The sequence below is a fragment of the Eurosta solidaginis genome, chromosome 1 (genome assembly GCF_040869045.1).
Source record: "Eurosta solidaginis isolate ZX-2024a chromosome 1, ASM4086904v1, whole genome shotgun sequence".
Lineage (NCBI taxonomy): Eukaryota > Metazoa > Arthropoda > Insecta > Diptera > Tephritidae > Eurosta > Eurosta solidaginis.
Window position 1 is genome coordinate 179,364,827 of NC_090319.1, and position 17,826 is coordinate 179,382,652.

Consider the following 17,826-nt stretch of genomic DNA (forward strand, 5'->3'; position numbering starts at 1 on the left):
CAAATCGCCGTTAAACACAAACTTATGAAGTCGCCATTTCAGTATAACGAGCATTAAGTATGTAGGTATGTAGTATGGGGCTTGTATGGAGAACGTCGTTCAGCGAGTTGCTAGAATGTGACATCTTCGATGTGTTAAAGACTACTCGCACTTTTGTGTTTTGCTGTCGGGTTTTATGACAGCATGATGTGGTAGATTAAATGATAAATATATACTATCTCTAATTATCTCTTGTTGGGAGGCGGGTTCCATGTGATCCATAGTTAAATACTCATTACGGACTTCAAAATATTTGTATCTTTCGAGGTTTTGCTCGATGCTGATGTACTGTTGTTGTGCTGCCGGTCGTGAATGAGCAATTCCCAGATTTGCAGGAAATTCCGATTTGAATGGTAGTTTGACTCTGTAGCCACCATCTTCTTCGCGAATTTTGGTAGAGTGCTTCACAGTATTCGTCATCTGCAGATCGCTGTTGGGTTTACTGAACTTCTTTCTGTTCCCAAAATTGCCCCAAAAGTGGATTGAGGGGGTTATCGTTGCATTCCAGACACAGGTAATGAACGTTGATACATTTTCAGCTAGTAGGCCGCTTAATATGCAACCGAATACTGTCTTTTGGCCAATTAATTTTCCACTAGCATTATGTAAAGGTCCTACCGTGAGGATTTGCGGGGTGATAGTGCTGCTGATAACACCGGCTTTGGGGCCCACACATTCTAACCTATATATTTGCCCAACTTATTTGAATATTTATGAATCGTTTTCGAATTCATATAAAATGTAATTTTTTTAAACCCTCTAATGTATATATATATATATCTGAAGGAGCATAAGACATGGGATGAGTCGTTGCCAGAGATGACACTAGCACTGAATACGAGCGTATGCGAGTCAACAAGCTACAGTCCAGCATTCGTAGTACAGGATAGGGAACCGAGGATCCCCAATGCCCTCTACGATGAGCAAACATTTGGCACAGGCGAGAAGGAGGTGACTCTCAGTGAAAAGATGGCCAAGATGAAGGAGGTGTATCAGAAGGTACGTCGTAGACAACAGCAAGCATCAGCGGAGCAGGCGAGGCATTATAACTTACGTAGGAGACAGTGGCAACCGGCGGTGGGCGACTTGGTATTAGTAAAAGAGCATCAGCAGTCCAAGCCAGTGGACAACTTCGCAGCAAAGTTAGCACCCATATACAGTGGACCCCATCGTGTAACGAACTTCGTATCCCAGGTGATCATCGAGCTAGACAAGGTGCAAAACGGCAAAAGGAGAACAGCACAAATAACCGAGCAAAAGCGTGCCATTAGGCGACAGTAGAAGAAGAAGCAAGCCCGGAAGCAGAAAGAAGAATACTTTGACTCCATGAGCGTGGTAAGTCGAAGGCGACTCGCCAAGCTCCGAATGGGGGCTTCACCGAAGTTCCCATCGTGGAACAAACGTTGCGGCCGACGACGAGCGCACCAACACAACACAACACACGCCATCATCAGGATCGTGTAGTAGAACCCCGAACCAACATTTCACCGAGAGATCCCCCGAGGAACACGCAGAGCAACTGGCAGTAGTAAGAGCAACGCCACGCGCGCAGCCCAGGTCACGGAGGAAGATCAGACAGATTACAGCACGGTAGCGATACGTGGTTCGCTAGCACTCGTCAATTCAGGTGCAAAAGGTTCCAGAATCGAACGGGCAGACATATGCAACAATCAACAGGTGGTAGACGGCGACCGGAGTGGGTGGTAAACAGCACAAGTGCAAGCCCCAACCCTGGATAACAGGATCCAGACGGCGATGAACTACTCCAACAACATAGCCAGCCAATGCTATAACCTAATGACCGAATTTTGTATAACATTTCATTTCAGACCAAGGCCCAGATCGCGAGAGATTATCCCATAGAGTAAAGAAACATCGAGTCGAACATCAGGCGTACGACCCCTTCAGCGAACAATTATCAGACGCCACAAAACATACACACGTTGACACACATAAGCAGTTGAAATTGGCACACGCTTCCCCAATGGAGTATCAGCAGAACCACCACATAGACACAATTGAAAGAGTTACGTGGGTATATTACCTCAACCGCGAGGAGCTGGTGAAATACGCGGTAGAATTTGAACTGGAGAGAAGTGGAACAGTGGATGAACTACGAAAACGCTTGGCGAGCTTCAATCAAGCGCAAGGTAGCGAGTCAAGCCTCGAGGCTCGTTTCATCGAATTAGAGACCCAGCATCCAAGAACAACAACTCCAAAGCCTGGCGACCAGCTAACGTTACCAGGCAGCAGCGGCGTTTCAGCCGCGAACCAAACGATGGAGCAGAAAAGGAATCCGGTCGATACACCCAGAAACGAGGAGCAGCAGACATACGCGATGTACCAACCAGCATCACATACAAATATAATGGATCGAGTACGTAAGTGGGGTCTTAAATATGACGGCGGTAAGGACGCGCTATCTTTTATTGAACGGGTGGGGGAGCCTTTAAGAAATACTTCCTATGGTTTTTACTAAGTTCTAGGTACTTTGAGCATTTGGATAACGAGATCCGGCGGCGAGTCCAGCGACCAGGTGAAGCCTTTAAAGGCTATGTTCTATCATTACAGGAGCTAATGCGACACGCCGACTACACCGATGACAAAATTTGGATAGAGTATATATAAATTCGCGGCGAGAGTACCAGCTGTACGTAAAAAGAAGCGACTTTAGTAGCCTGGAGGGATTGGTCAGCCTAGTCGAGGTCTATGAAAATATTACGCCAGAGAAGGAAACAATAAAATCAACAGGAAGGCCATTCGTAATTCGAAGACCGGAGGAGAGGTGCCAGTACATGCAAATGGGCGATACAGAGAAGGAATACCCGAGACAGGAGGCCGCAGGAGCACAAGGCAGCGCAACTAGACCACAGCGACGGACCGTACGCCCACGAAGCGCATACAGACGATGCGGGGAGAGCGGACACTTCTCTTATGGGTGTCGCAACGAGCGACGCGTCTTCTCTTGGCAGTGTGGTCGACCAGGCGTGTTGACGCGTGACTGTTGTCGAAGGCAGCCGGAAAATGGCCCGAGATCCCATTGATAGCGAGGGGTGGCGTCTCCAATAACAAATGCACGCGCACAACAAAACCGCTTAGGCAGACCCAAGGGCGAATCTTGGCCGCAATTACACTGGAGGGACAAGAAACGATGGCATCGATCGATACGGGAGCGGCGAGGAGCTTTGTTAACGAAAAGGGAGCCGCGAAATTGGGCACGCGCAAATTCAAAGACGTAGAGACACGAGTGGTGATGGGCGATGGTAGGGCACAGAGGGTAATCCAAGCGGTGGAGGCAGATATACAATTGGGCGAACAAAGGCATGCTATTAGTTTTAACTGGGCTAGTTGACAGCGTGGTGATTGGCACAGACTATCTGGCAAAGGCTAAGTTGGAGCTGAAGTGTGGCGGAGAAAAATTAGTATTACAAGTTGATGATCAGAAGCAGCCGACGGCAACATGTACGACGATGGTAGACCAAGGAAATTACAACGGTGTCAAGGAGATCGAGGAGCGCGAGCAAGAAGTCCCACTTGCGGAGAACGGCATGGATGATGCAGCGAGTGCCTTTCTTAAACACGAGTTACAGATTTTTGAAGAGATATCCGGCTTGTCGAACGTAGCCACCCACAAGATAGTAATGCGAGATGATCGGCCGATAAAGCAACGATATTTTCAAAAGAACCAAAAGATGCAAGAGATAATAAACAAGGAGATAGACGAGCTCATAGAGAAAGGCTGCATCGAGCCATCCCGTAGCCCAGACAGCGCGCCGATAGTTCTGGTTCGAAAGAAGAACGGCAAGTTGAGACTCTGCGTCGACTATCGACAACTCAACGCTCGCTCAGTACCAGACGCTTACCCACTACTCCGAATAAAGCACATTTTAGATAGACTACGCAACGCGCGGTTTATATGCAGCTTGAATCACAAAAAGGGTTATTGGCAAATCCCGATGGAAGAAAGTAGAAAGCAATTAACAGCATTTACGTTGCCCCGACGAGGATTGTACCAGTGGAAGGTGACGCCGTTTGGATTGCACTCTTCCCCGGCCACATTTCAGAGAGCACTCAAGTCATTGGCCCAGAGTTGGAACCACATGCGTTTGCCTACCTAGACGATATAATAATTACTAGCATGACACTGGAAGAACATATCACCCACCTGAGAAGTTTTCGAGAGACTAAGACGAGCCAACTTGAAGATCTATCCGGAGAAATGTGATTTTTTTAAGAAAAGTTTAAAATATCTGGGTCACGTGGTCAGCGAGGAGGGTATCCATACGGACCCTGACAAAATCGCCGCCATCAAGGAGCTGACGCCACAGAACATACGAGAGTTGAGGCGATTCATAGGAGTAGTTTCGGGGTCCCGAAGTTTCTTACCCGACTTTTCACGGGTTGCACACACACTAAAATCAATGTTGAAGAACGGAAGGAAGTGGAAATGGTGCGAGGAACAACAGGTGGCATTCGAAGCGTTGAAGAACGCGCTCATACCAGCACCAGCATTGGCGCGCCCAGATTTTACATAGAGGTTCCGGTTACAGACTGACGCGAGCGATTACGGCCTTGGTGCAGTTCTTACTCAGGGGACGACGAGGAACGAGTGATAGCGTACGCGGGCCGTGGGTTGAATAAGGCCGAAACAAACTATATGGCAACGGAGAAGGAGTGTATAGCCATCGTTTGGGATACCACAAAGATGAGGCCATATTTGGAGGGTTACAATTTTACGGTAATCACCGATCACTTGGTGTTAAAATGGTTGAACGTGATCGAAAGTCCATCGGGCCGGATCGCAAGATGGGCTCTTGAATTACAGCAGTATTCGTTCGACATACAATACAGAAAAGGCAAAATGAATGTGGTCGCAGACGCACTCTCAAAGCAGCAACTGGGTTTTGAGAAGCATACAGGAGGATGCTATTACATGCAAATGGTACACGACGAAGATGGCCGAAGTAACGAAGGAGCCGGAGAAATTCCCCGATTACGTGATGGAGGAAGGACGGCTGTATCGCAGAATAGGGAGTCAAATGGATGGCGAGGATGCGGTACCGTGGAAACTATGCGTACCAAAACTAGGGAGGAGAAGAGTGCTCAACGAAATACACGACTCGCCGAGTGCAGGATACATGGGTATACGGAAATCCATTGCGCGTGCAGTGATGAGGTACTACTGGCCAGGAATGTTTAGGGACGTACGAAAGTACGTGCAACAATGCCACACATGCCAAGTCTAGAAGCCCAGCGAACAACAAGCTGCAGGTAAGATGCTCACGCAGATTTCCGACGAACCTTTTGCTACTGTTTGCGCAGATTTCGTTGGACCACTTCCACGCTCGAAGCATGGAAATACGATGGCACTAGTTTTCGTGGATAAATTCTCGAAATTGGTGGAGATCATAGCAATATGGAAGGCGACGACGGAGAATGTGATCAGAGGAATGAGAGAGAGGATTTTGGCCCGATTTGGCGCGCCAAAAATCCTAATCACAGACAATGGAGCACATTTCACGAGCAGGCATTTTAAGAAATTTTTACAAGAGGCTGGCATAAAGCACTAGCTAACGGCACCGTACACACCGCAAGAGAACCCGACGGAGAGAGCGAATCGTAACATAAAGAGGATGATAGCGCAATTCACTGGGAAGGGCATAAGACGTGGGATGAGTTGTTGCCAGACATGACACTAGCACCGAATACGAGCGTATGCGGGTCAGCAGGCTACAGTCCAGCGTTCTTAGTACAGGGTAGGGAACCGAGGATCCCCAATGCCCTCTACGAAAATTAAATTGAATAAAACAAATTATAACGTTTCAAATTGAAACAGGGTGTTTCTCTTTAAAAGGAGACGATAGGGATAATTTTCTCTTTCCACAGGGATCCTGGACGTACTGAGCATACCCCGGACAAAGGAAAAGTCCGTCACAATATAAAAAGGTTAATATCGATTTGTTCTTTTCAAAATCGTCCTAAGTGTTTCACATCTTATTTAATAATTAATAATTGTAAATTAATTTCAAATCTTCGTGTCTGCGCCTTTCCACTCACCGCGTATAGCTGCGCATAATAATTCGCCGCCGTTGATATATTGATAAAGGCGGCTTAAACATCCTGCCCGCCCTGCAGGGACTGAGGTTTTCCATATATTATTGATGACGATGGTAGTGGTCGTGTTTTCGCAATTCCACTCGCCACGCAAGGCTGGGCATAGACTTAGGCCCGGCTAAATTGTTGCTTGTGCCTCGATCATCTGGGTTAAGTCTGCAGAACAAAATTTTATCTGGCAGTCTTAATGGGAATTCTTCACAGCTTTTCCAGCCATTCTAGATATCTAGTGTATAGATTCTTCTGTGGGAAGAATAAGAAACTGTTCTATGCGCAATGATACAAGCGTTTTTTTTATGAAATTCGCTAGCAAAGTAGACTGATACTACTGCTGTTGGTAGTAGGGTGCCGGCTTGGGCATTATAGGTCTGGAGTTTGGTTGCGCTTATTGTGGTTTGGGCTGAAAATGCAGTAACGAATGAATACGCTTTCGGCAATAGACGTACGTGAAACTACTTTTACATTCATTCTTGGGGTGTGAGGTTCATAAGCAATTTTCGCAACAACTATTTCTTGTCACAAATTCTGTACCGATAAATTTTAAACCTAACGCAAGATTTGACTGCCTGGTATTGATTGCATAATCTAAAGTTCTACCCATTCCAGATATCTGGTGGAGAGACTGTTTTGTACCTAGACCAAGGAGCTTTTGTATACGAGGTGTAGAATTATGCGTTATGCCCACCTATGCAATACATTTGCGGCATTATGCATTATGAACTTCTAAGCCAATGCATTTTTTACGAACCTGTCACACGCAGGCATAGCGCAGTCTTATTACAATATTGTTCTACAAAAATTATATTGACCCGACACTGCGGGAAGTCAAATCAATGGAGGTTAAGAAATTATGTATAAAAGAGAAATAATTTCTTCAATAAAATGAATTATTGCCAGACACTCAATGGTGTTATTTGTTTTCATATCTTTAAATATTACATGGCGATCCTGTCAGTTCAGATCAAATCAGCACAACTGCTAAAAACGATCTGACTGGAAAAGATCCTGCCAGTTCGATCTGCAATAAGCATAAAATTTGCTGACCAAGCAAATATTGCTTAAAAGATTTAGCTGCTCAGAGATCCTGCCCAGGATTTTTTTTCAAAAATTATGAAAATTAGTAATTTTGCCATCCTGGCAAAAGTTGAATTTTAAACGATCCTGAAATAATAAGCAAATACAAAGTGTTTTGCGGGGCAGTGTGGACCCGGGGAAGTCGGGCGTGTGCGTCGCAAAAAAAAAGAAAGCAAAGAAAAGAATTGACAGCGAGTAATGACAAATGTATTCACGTTTTAAACAATATAAATTCTTAACTTTATTTATTATCAACAAAGGAATTACTTCACAAACCAATTCGAAAATTCAATGTTCTTAAAGTTGTTAATTACACATTCGTGCACGGCAAATATTAATAATATGACGACCGCAAATTGTTGGATAAATTACAATTCAAACTAGAAATATTGGTGGCTGATTGCCAGACAATTGCCAAGTGCAAATTCTAATGTTATAATCGCAATTATTAAAAGGAATCACAATCGTAAAGGGCGATTATAGCGTAAATTATATGCACAAACTATGAAAGATACGTAATATAACAACTCACCTGTGAGATAGCTGCTGGCTCGTGGACGTTCCAAAATAGAAGAAGGAGCCAAGACCGCGAACAAGTCCGCGGCACCTGCCGATAGCTAACTTTCGTTGAGTTTTTCCCCTTCAAAGTTAGCTCTCGGCGGGTGTTAGCCGTTACCGGTATTAATAATAAATAACTAATGTGCGTGTTAGGGTGGTACGAAATATTTAGGCTGGTGGCCTAAAAATGCCGGCCCCCTTGCGGCGAGCAACTTGAAACTCGGCTAGTTCGCCAGCAACCTTCCCAAGGCGGGATAAACTAAATAAATTTAAAAAATATGATATGTATGTATAGTTAGATCGTAAATACGATCTCCGGCGGACATCCGTGCTCGCAGTAATGCAGCCTCTCTGAACTGTGGATGAAAAAGAAAAGCGTTAGTATTCAAGTACGTGGGGTTGCTTGGTTTAAAAAGCACCTTGTGGTATAATTAAAGTTTTTTACAGTGGGTGGGCTCCAGACATGACGAGGCCGAAAATTGTGGCTTGGGTGAGGAGCCCGCCGACAGTCGACGTGGGTGTGCCTCCGACCATAATACTGGCGTAGACGTCGGCGCCCAAAGTGAGCAACACTGGCGACGATCGGTAAAATGTCGGATCGGCCAGCTTCATGAACTGGAATGGGGCCGCTACCGAGGGGTCCAGATTTGCCGTGGGGTTTAACCTGGCATAGTTTGCTATTACGGTGGCTTGGGTCGTGATCTTTCCCGCTACCCCATACTTCCCGACAAGAACGACGGTGCGCCGCGAAAGACGTGCGGTATTGTTACGCTCCAGGTGTAGATCCTTGCACAGATTGGCATCGATAATGCTGGTGGGAGCGCAGGCATCTAACAGGGCGCGGACCAGGTGTAAACGACCTCCTGCCTAAATTCGGCTGTCGGCGCGATGGCGATCAATGCTCGAGTTATAGTCGGTGCCGCTAAATTGTCCCGGAGTCTACCACTCCTGAAGCCAGTGGGGGTTTGTTGTTGCCTCACGAGAGCTCGATGGTTGTTGCGCATCTTATTAGGGGCCGCCCTCCCAGTGAACTGTCGTGACGAGCGGGACGGACGCGGTTCCGCGTCGTCACGCTCTTTACCAGTAGGGCGGTGCGATGGGCGGAAAGGACGTGTCTCCGCGCCATCCCCGATTTGTAAGCGCGCGAAAGCGCCGTGCATAGACGAGCGATTCTCGGGTCTCTCGTGACGTAGTGGTGGCCGGAATCGCGGCGTTTCTAAGCTGCCCAATTGGGCTACCTCTGCTGCATTGCCCAGCCTCTCTTCTTCCTCTTCCTCCTCGACTTGCTGGGCCCATGATTTCGCTTGCTCCGTGACGTGGATGGAGAGGACCCCATCCGAGCTCGCATCGTCGTCGTCGTGCTTGCTTTGAGGCGGCGGCGGCTGATCCTCGTCCATATGCAGCGTTGGGTGATGTGGTTCACTGCAACGTTGACATCGGTCTTGGCTGGGGCATATTTCCAGGCGGTGGAACGGGGATAGGCAGTTGCGACAATAGCGGTGAATGAGTACTGCACGTATACGCTCCTCAGTAGACATACCCCGGTAAATTGGGCACAATCGAACTCCGTGCGGTTTGGTGCACAGACGGCAAGCGGTGGTGAACGCATTGGGGCGTGCCTCGGTTTTGGAGCGTTTGAATGCAAATCCAGGCATGTCTGGAAGTGGCAGCGTTTAGTAATATCGCTGCATAGGCTGTTTGGGTGGCTAATTGCCGGAGACCAGGGGTCGATTCTGGCTGACATATTGGTTGGCGTACTTGGGATAAGTGATTCATGTGGAGGGCATAATCTTATTAGGTTATTCTGCCGACAAAATGACGTGTAGTGGTTGAACCCATTGTTAGGTTTAGTAAACTTTGATTGACATACGCCTAAATTATCTTTAGTTTTGAAAATAGTTTCATCAGAATGGAAATTCTGATATTGAAAGCCACTAATAGTAAAATTAAGAATTATTAAATATAGACTTAGGACAAACTATATTTTTTGGTGTTTGACTAAGGCGGGCAATACGCGATAATAGACGGTATATCACGGTAAACCCGTATGTTGTCACGGCTCCTTGTAAGTGCCCTACAAAAATTTGGTCACAAAACTTACCCACGCCCATGCAAATGTGACTATGAATATAACCTATGAATGGCTGTAAAATGACTAGTCACAAGACGTCGTGCAGATAAAATGTGCGATAGATGTAAAGAGGACTTTATTCGCTGTCTGGGAACACTCTTTGTGCTGATTTGGGCCATGTTGTGTGAGAATCACAAATTGTGGTGTGTTTGTTGATTTCAACACAACCCTGGCGGGAATAGCCTACACTATCGAGTGCGGCAATTTGTAGAGCTGTCAGCTGATAACTCTTCCACTCACTGGAATGAGGCAGATGTGCGGTGCTGCCAATTTGGCAGCGTAATGAGACATAATGGTCATGTCATGCATTTATTTAGGAAAGGCTCGCGTCAGAGCTCTGACGCGACATAAATTTTATAGTCTTTACTACAAATTTTAATTTCTCCCTTGTTCGTATTATCTAAAGCATGTATGACACAGTTTGTTCTTGCTTGGATTCCAAGCTAAAAGGACTGAAAACTTTAAACGGACCTTCAATACACAAAAACAATTTCTATCATGAAACGAGACCACTATTGAGTGTGACCTGTTTTTGTTTAGGTTTTACATTTTAATTTTGCACTAGCCTTTTTAAAAATGAAAACAATGCAAATAAAACGCGAAAATTATTTCGGTCTCGAGTGGTTCATCTCCCCCCTTTTTTTTTTACAAGAAAGTTGATTTTGATTGTGGTTTTATGCACCACATTGTCAAAATAAAACAAAATTTCCATTCGTCGAAAAAAAGGTAAAGTTGTTCGGGCACTAACACTCGAGTTTGTTGGATCCCGCGGATCCGACTTGTTATCCCATGGAGTCGCGCGCAATGTGTTTAAGGAGTAAGAAAAGACAAAGGTAAATGTCATCGAGTGGCACCCTTGTTTCGTTCATTCAAAATGTCATTCATTCATGGAAATGAGTATAGAGACATTTTTGAATGAATTTTCATAATGAAGAAAAACTTGTGCATGGTAAGTATACTAGTATCGTTCCATTTTGATACTTTTATAAATTTTCCTAATTTTTTATTCTTTTATTTCATTTCAGGTGATTATTAAATGAGGCGTTTTCTACCGATAGCATGGAGCATTTAGAAATGCACAAGGAATGCACAAAGAATGCATAAATAATTATTCGCGGTGGCCGAGTAAATTCCAGCTAAGTGAACCCAGGGACACTGGTCAAGCTGGTGTTTTTTTTTTTTTTTCTTTTTTTTTATATATATGCGTTCAAGAGGCACAATTGATCTTAGTCTCTACTTAGCCCTGTTGTTCCTTGCTAAACTTCGACCATCCATATCTAACCAAGTTGTTACTCCTGATCCTATTTATATATTGCGTAGGGATGTTAATAATAAAGCGAAGCAAAATACCAATTCACACGCGATTGCTACTAACTTGGTAACCGGAGCCCATTATGATAAAACCAATTGGCCAGAACAGTTTATGCGTATTTACATAGAAGATGCTATTAACGAACGTACGTGGGCTGACAATGATTTATGTATGTCGTTTATAAAAATGTCTGCACGCGGAATCTAAAAAATATGGATATGCTTGCTACTATGTTTCAAACCTCTGTGGAACAGTCTTCCCACTGTCTGGCAGAGATTCATAAAGAATTTTTATTACAACGTGAAGATTGTTTACGCACATTGAGAGTGTTTTTACGTGAATTGGTGCGAGTACTTCGTTATGATATAAATATCGTGAAGTTTTGCCAATCGTTTATGAAGGAACGATGCCAGGCTTCAGCGCTGTAAACAATCTCAGCGGTATTTATCAGCAGCTGAAAGAAGAGGAACTGAATGGGGCCTTGTTGAGCAACACGCTAAAATTCATGAGATCTGGTGAATCGAGGGAGGTACATTACAAGCTAGGCTTGCACTATTTTAATATTAATAAATGGGATGATGCTATACAATCATTCCGCACTGCTATTAAACGGGATGTCAACTGCATGAACTATTGGGAATCATATGCCGAACGTGGTTCTTATAATTCTGCTATACGTGTCTTTCAGAAAATAATAGAGATGAGTGCTGATAACATTTATGCCAAACTACAAATCGCTCCGAATAAATCGACTATTCGGATGCATCCTGAAGCTATATCAGAAATTGATGATTTGTTACTATCTCATCCCGACTATTTACCTGGCTTGAAAGACGCAGCTGAAGCGCACATTGGTTTGGCCAATAATCTAAAGCTGCAACATCTATACGGGCGTTGTAAAGAGCATTTACAATTGGCTATTAATCATTTACAAAGGGCTTTGCTGTCACCAAGCAATCAAAACATGTTTTTGCGTTGGCGCTTAACCGCTAATGTATGTGTACAAGTAGCTCGCATGCCCCGCTCATTGGCATATTTGGAAGTGGCGGGAAGGTTGGCAAGGTTCGTAGAGGAAGCAAGCGTTTTAAAAATAAAAGATCTTTTTACATTGGCAGCCAGATTTTACACATGTGCCATAAAGTTGAAGTCGAATACCTTTATTTGGTACGAGTTTGCTTCATGTTGTTATCATTGTGTCATTTACTTGATGAAGCCTCTAAGAAATTGCATGTGGTAATCAATGCTTGTAAAATGGCAATAAATGAGCAACACGATCGTTGGCAAAACTGGAATCTGCTAGGAGTCATCAATTTGCATAAGCCAATTAATAATTTGGCATTAGCGCAACACTGCTTCATACAAGCTTTAACAATTGACCGCAAATCATACATGGCTTGGACAAATCTAGGTACTCTGTGTTTAAAATTAGTGGAAGTAAAACTGGCAATCAGGCATTTCAGCGTGCGCAACAATCAAATCCTATTTATGGTAATGCGTGGATTGGGCAAGCTATGATAACTGAAGCTATTGGCGAAGAGGAAGAAGCTTTAGATCTCTTTAGACATTGCCAACAATTTGAATATCATCCGGAATCTTCATTAGGCTATGCGCATTGGGTGTGTTCCGTGTTGACAGATGCTGAAAAATGTAAAATACCACATTATCGTCATGCTATTGATGGCATGCATGCGGATGTAGTCGCATTAGATGCAATAAACTGGTATACTGTTAATGAAGAAAGAGATTCAACACATGCAGCTCTCCCCTTTCAAGGTTTCTTAAATATACGACAAAAGCATTATCGCCCCGTGGAGATGGCCTATCTACAAGTAATTGATGCGTTGTCAGCTGGCGAAGAGCGTGATAAGTTGTTAACGAATTTAGGTTATTTGTATTTAAAAATGAAGCTACCAAACGATGCCATTAATGTTTTTAATCGTATAACACACGCGTCAGTAAAAGCAATAATTGATTTGGCTTTAGCCTTTGTATGTGCCGCTCAACATCAAGAATCATATTCGGTGTATAATTCCGTATTAAAAACTTTGACAGATGAAATGATAATAGAGCAGGCATGATATTGGTGGCCATGGCAGCAATGGGGTACGCTTCGCAAGGAGAAGCGGACACAAAGACAATACTGTATCAATGCATTCTTTTGAAGAACTCTCCATAACATTTTCTGCACTTGAGGGACAATGGCTACGAGATGTAATTTAAGACAACATCCAGCTGAGGGAAATCCTGAGGAAGTGAATTACGAGGTGAACGAGCCCTTGTTACAGGTATGCGCGCACTTTGACCAGCTGCATGTAATAGAAGTTACCTTTAAGTTAACAATTCCAACCGTTTCCGTTACAGCGCATCGCTTGATTTCAAGTAACCTTTCAGAAGCAGCGTAATCACCTGTCCTTTCTTAGAATTCTCCGACTTCGATGGCGATTTTTTTGGTCGTTTAATCACCTTTTACTATAACGCCACAAATCAAAGGTTATCTAAAACGGTGTAACAAATTCCACGGATTGTGCGCATTGAATGTTGGCTGTGGAGGCAGTTGATGTGGGTTCAGCCGTATTACTTATCGGAGGTGAAAGTGGTATGTGGATTTTTGTATTTTTTATTTATTTAGATACACTAAACATAGGTAAATATAGCAAAACACAATATAATTACATTAATCAATCAATCCATTGATTATATATATATGTATAGTTTCATTTTTCAAATTCATACTTATTAAATTTATAATCATCAAATAATTTACAACTGGCTGGTGTTCATATTGCACATATGTATATGAAAGATGCATTGCCGATGGACGGTATTGAATACTTATATGCCGTTGATCCATGTGAACCTATTGCCAAGACCATTAGATCTTCGCGAACGTGAAACTCATCGGTATAGCCACGGTTCAGCAGCTTGGTTGATCCCAACTGGCGTGCAGTTTCTTCCGTTCGTTTCAGCAGCACAACCTTCTGTGCGAAATTGCGAAAATGCATGTCCTTTAGCATGCTGGCTCGTTTCTGAGTGTAATCCCATTTTGAAATTACAATCAGGCTACACCTGCACCTATTGTCCGCTGAAATTCCTTGTGTATACCATCCTTTTGCGCTTCCTCTCGCAATTACTCGGGTACGGGTATTGAAAACTGATAAGACGACTTGGGCGTCAATGGTGGATACACTTCAATTTTTAATTTAATAAATTTTACAGTGAGTTAATAAATTTGCCTGGCCTTGAGCTCGAATCGAACCTTGAATCATTTATCAATAGGCCGATAAAAACAAAAACAATTGTTAATAAATTTTCTTCAGATTTTTTTCTGTACGTCGACGAGCTTTTAAAACATTAATCCATTCCTTTGGGGGGGGGCGTTGTAATTATTGATATAACGGTGTTCTGTGGCAGATAATGGATCTGCTGTAGGGTTCTTTTGGCCTCGTTCTAGGTGAACGATAGCGGGGTTAAGCGGTTTGTTGGCCTCGTTCGGGGTGTACGAGAGCTGGGTTAAGCGGGTTGTTGGCCTCGTTCGGGGTGAACGAGAGCTGGGTGAAGCAGGTTGTTATAACGAGTGGCCTCACTGGAGGGTGGTAGTAGGACCAATTTCGTGATTGGTCTGGTGGTTTTTCCCTTGCCGTATCCAGTTCGATGACCCGAACTCGGTTATCGGGGCCATAGTGGAGGTTGGCTATCCGACCTAGTCTCCATTCGTTGGGGGGCAGATTATCCTCCTTAATGACGACTAGGTCCCCTGTTTGAGATTTGATTGTGGATGCTTCCACTTAACGTGCTTCTGCAGTTCAGTGAGATACTCCGTTTTCCACCGTTTGCAGAAGGTTTGATGCAGCGACTTGAGTTTTTCCCATCGATTGACGAGTGATGCGCGATTCTCGCTGACGTCAATCCCGGGTTGCGCTAGTAGGTGGCCCCCGACTAGGAAGTGTCCGGGGGTAAGTGGCTCCAGGTTGGACGGGTCATTTGACGATGGGCTTAGGGGTCGGGAGTTGAGACAGGATTCAATCCTACACAGAAGGGTGCTAAACTCCTCTAGAGTAAATTTATGATCCGATGCGATCTTTTTGAAATGAGTTTTGAAACTCTTGACTCCCGCTTCCCACAGCCCGCCCATATGAGGAGCAGCGGCTGGTATGAAATGCCATGTCAGGGTTCTGTGGGCGTATTTCGAGAGGGTTTGGTCGCGCGCGTCAACGAGGAAAGCCTTGAACTCCGAGCGGAGAGCCCTCGACGCACCGACAAAGTTCGTCCCGTTGTCGAAGTAGAGGTTTTTGGGCATCCTCCTCTGGCGACAAACCGATTAAACGCTGCTAGAAACGCGGCGGTGCTGAGGTCGCTGGTCGCCTCTAAGTGGATCGCCTTGGTCGCAAAGCAGACGAATAGGCAGACGTAACCCTTAGACATGCGGCATCCTCGTCCGCTGTAAGACTTGATGTCAAACGGTCCGGCAAAATCCACCCCGGTGTTGGTAAATGCCCTAGAAAAGGTAGTGCGTTCCGGAGGGAGAATTCCCATGAGTTGCATCGGGGAACGTTTGCGGAATAGCGTAAAGGCCTTGCAGTTGTGGATGATGGATCGGATCATGTTTTTGACCTGAGGTATCCAATACTGCGTGCGTAGGAGCCGCAGCATTAGTTGGTTTCCGCCATGTATGGAAATGGTGTGGACAAACTGGACTAGGAGACGGGTGAGTCGGCAGGCGTAAGGGAGGATTATCGGGTGACGCTCATCGACGGGAACGTCCCTGGATGCGTTGAGACGACCCCCACCTGAAGGACATTATCTTCGTCGATAAAGGGGTCTAGGGAGAGTATCTCGCTTTTGGCCGCGATGGGTTTCCTAGCTGTCAGAGAGCTTATTTCTTCGGCATAGTGGTTTGGTTGGGATATCCTGATGAGGCGGCTAGTCGTAGCCTTGATTTCGTGAGGCGAAATCTGTTGCGACTCTGCTTTAAAAGACGGTTTACTTTTTGGATGGGTTTTATTGGCGAATCTTATAATGTAGGAGATTACCCGCAACGCCCTTGATAGATCGGAGAACCGATCAAGAATATCCTCGCTATTGTTGATGTTTGTTGCTGCATGCACTTGTACTCGTTTTTCTTCGATGTTTGTGTGGTACTCCTGTTCGCCTTGAGATGGCCATTTCGCTTTGCCTTCTTGCAGCCAAGAAGGTCCTTGCCACCACAGAGAGTTGCCGACTAGGTCCGTGGCTGGAAGTCCTCTGCTGGCTAAGTCCGCTGGATTTGATGCGGATTCGACATGATGCCATGCTTTAGTTCCTACCTTTTCCACGATTTTTGTTACCCTGTGAGCTACAAATGTTGACCAGGAACAAGGGCGTTTTCGAATCCATGCTAGGACGATGGTCGAATCTGTCCATAGGTGGATGTTAAATGTGCCTAAGTACAGGTTCTCCATCACAGTTTCCAAAGTCTTAGCCAGCAAGACGGCACCGCATAACTCCAATCTTGGTAGTGAAATTGTTTTTACTGGTGCCACCCTCGTTTTTGCCATGAGTAGACTAACGTAGATCCTATCGTTGATTTTAGCTCGCACGTAAACCGTAGCCGCGTAGGCTTTTTCGGACGCGTCACAGAAGCCGCGAATTTCTATATCGTTGGTTGGAGTGAAGTGCACCCACCGAGGTATACGAATCCGGTTAATGGCGGGGTACTCCTGCATAAAGGTTTGCCACCGATCTAAAGTGATTGAGGATACCGGTTCATCCCAATCCCTCCCCTCCAGCCACATGTTCTAAATTAATATCTTGGCTACGATGATAACTGGGGCAAGCCAGTCTAAAGGGTCGAAGAGTTTTGCGACGGCAGATAGGATCGCTCTCTTTGTTAAGATGTCCTGGTTTTCGATTGGTTTCACTGTGAAATAAAATTAGTCGGAATGCGCGTTCCAACGGATACCTAGGGTTTTTACCATGCTCGCGTCCTCGAACTCCAGAAAGTCTTCCGTAAGCCTGTGAGGTTTGGGTATGCCCTGTAGTATCCTACTGCAATTAGAGGTCCACTTTCGCAGAGGGAAACCTGCTGACTTTAATGCAGCTGTGATTTCATCACGAGCCGCGATTGCTGCCTCGATGCTATGCCCCCCTGCAAGGACGTCATCGACGTACATACTGTTTCGCAAGATGTGCGCTGCGGTTGGCAGAGATGCCTCGACGTCATCTGCAAGTTGATGTAGGGTTCTGACCGCTAGATAGGGGGCACAGTTGACCCCAAAGGTTACCGTGTTGAGCTCAAACACGCTGACAGGGTCCTCTGCTTTGAGTCGAAAAACTATTCTTTGGTATTGGGTTTGATTTTCCTTTACCCAAATTTGCCTGTACATCTTCTCAATGTCGCTGTTGAAGACGTACTTGTAGAATCTCCATCGGAGGAGCAGTATTGTTAAGTCGGATTGAAGTACTGGGCCGTTGTGTAGCACATCGTTCAGGCTTGTGCCATTGGATGTCGGGCACGACGCGTTGAATACGACCCTTACTTTAGTCGTTGTGCTTTCTTCTTTGATCACCGCATGATGCGGTAAGAAATAGAAATCAGTTGATTGTGGTGGTACTACGGTGT

The 17,826-nt window shown here is 45.0% G+C and overlaps 2 protein-coding genes across 3 annotated transcripts in view; both read left to right on the top strand.

Annotated features, from left to right (window-relative positions):
- Positions 1 to 17,826, top strand: part of dan (protein distal antenna) — a 418,576-nt gene that overhangs the window by 236,625 nt on the left and 164,125 nt on the right. The gene's annotated exons all lie outside the window — the stretch shown is intronic.
- Positions 11,635 to 13,404, top strand: LOC137238864 (tetratricopeptide repeat protein 37-like). Its single transcript, XM_067763893.1, is given in 4 exon segments — positions 11,635 to 12,430; positions 12,433 to 12,669; positions 12,672 to 13,280; positions 13,283 to 13,404. Coding segments are annotated over 4 exon segments (1,764 nt in total).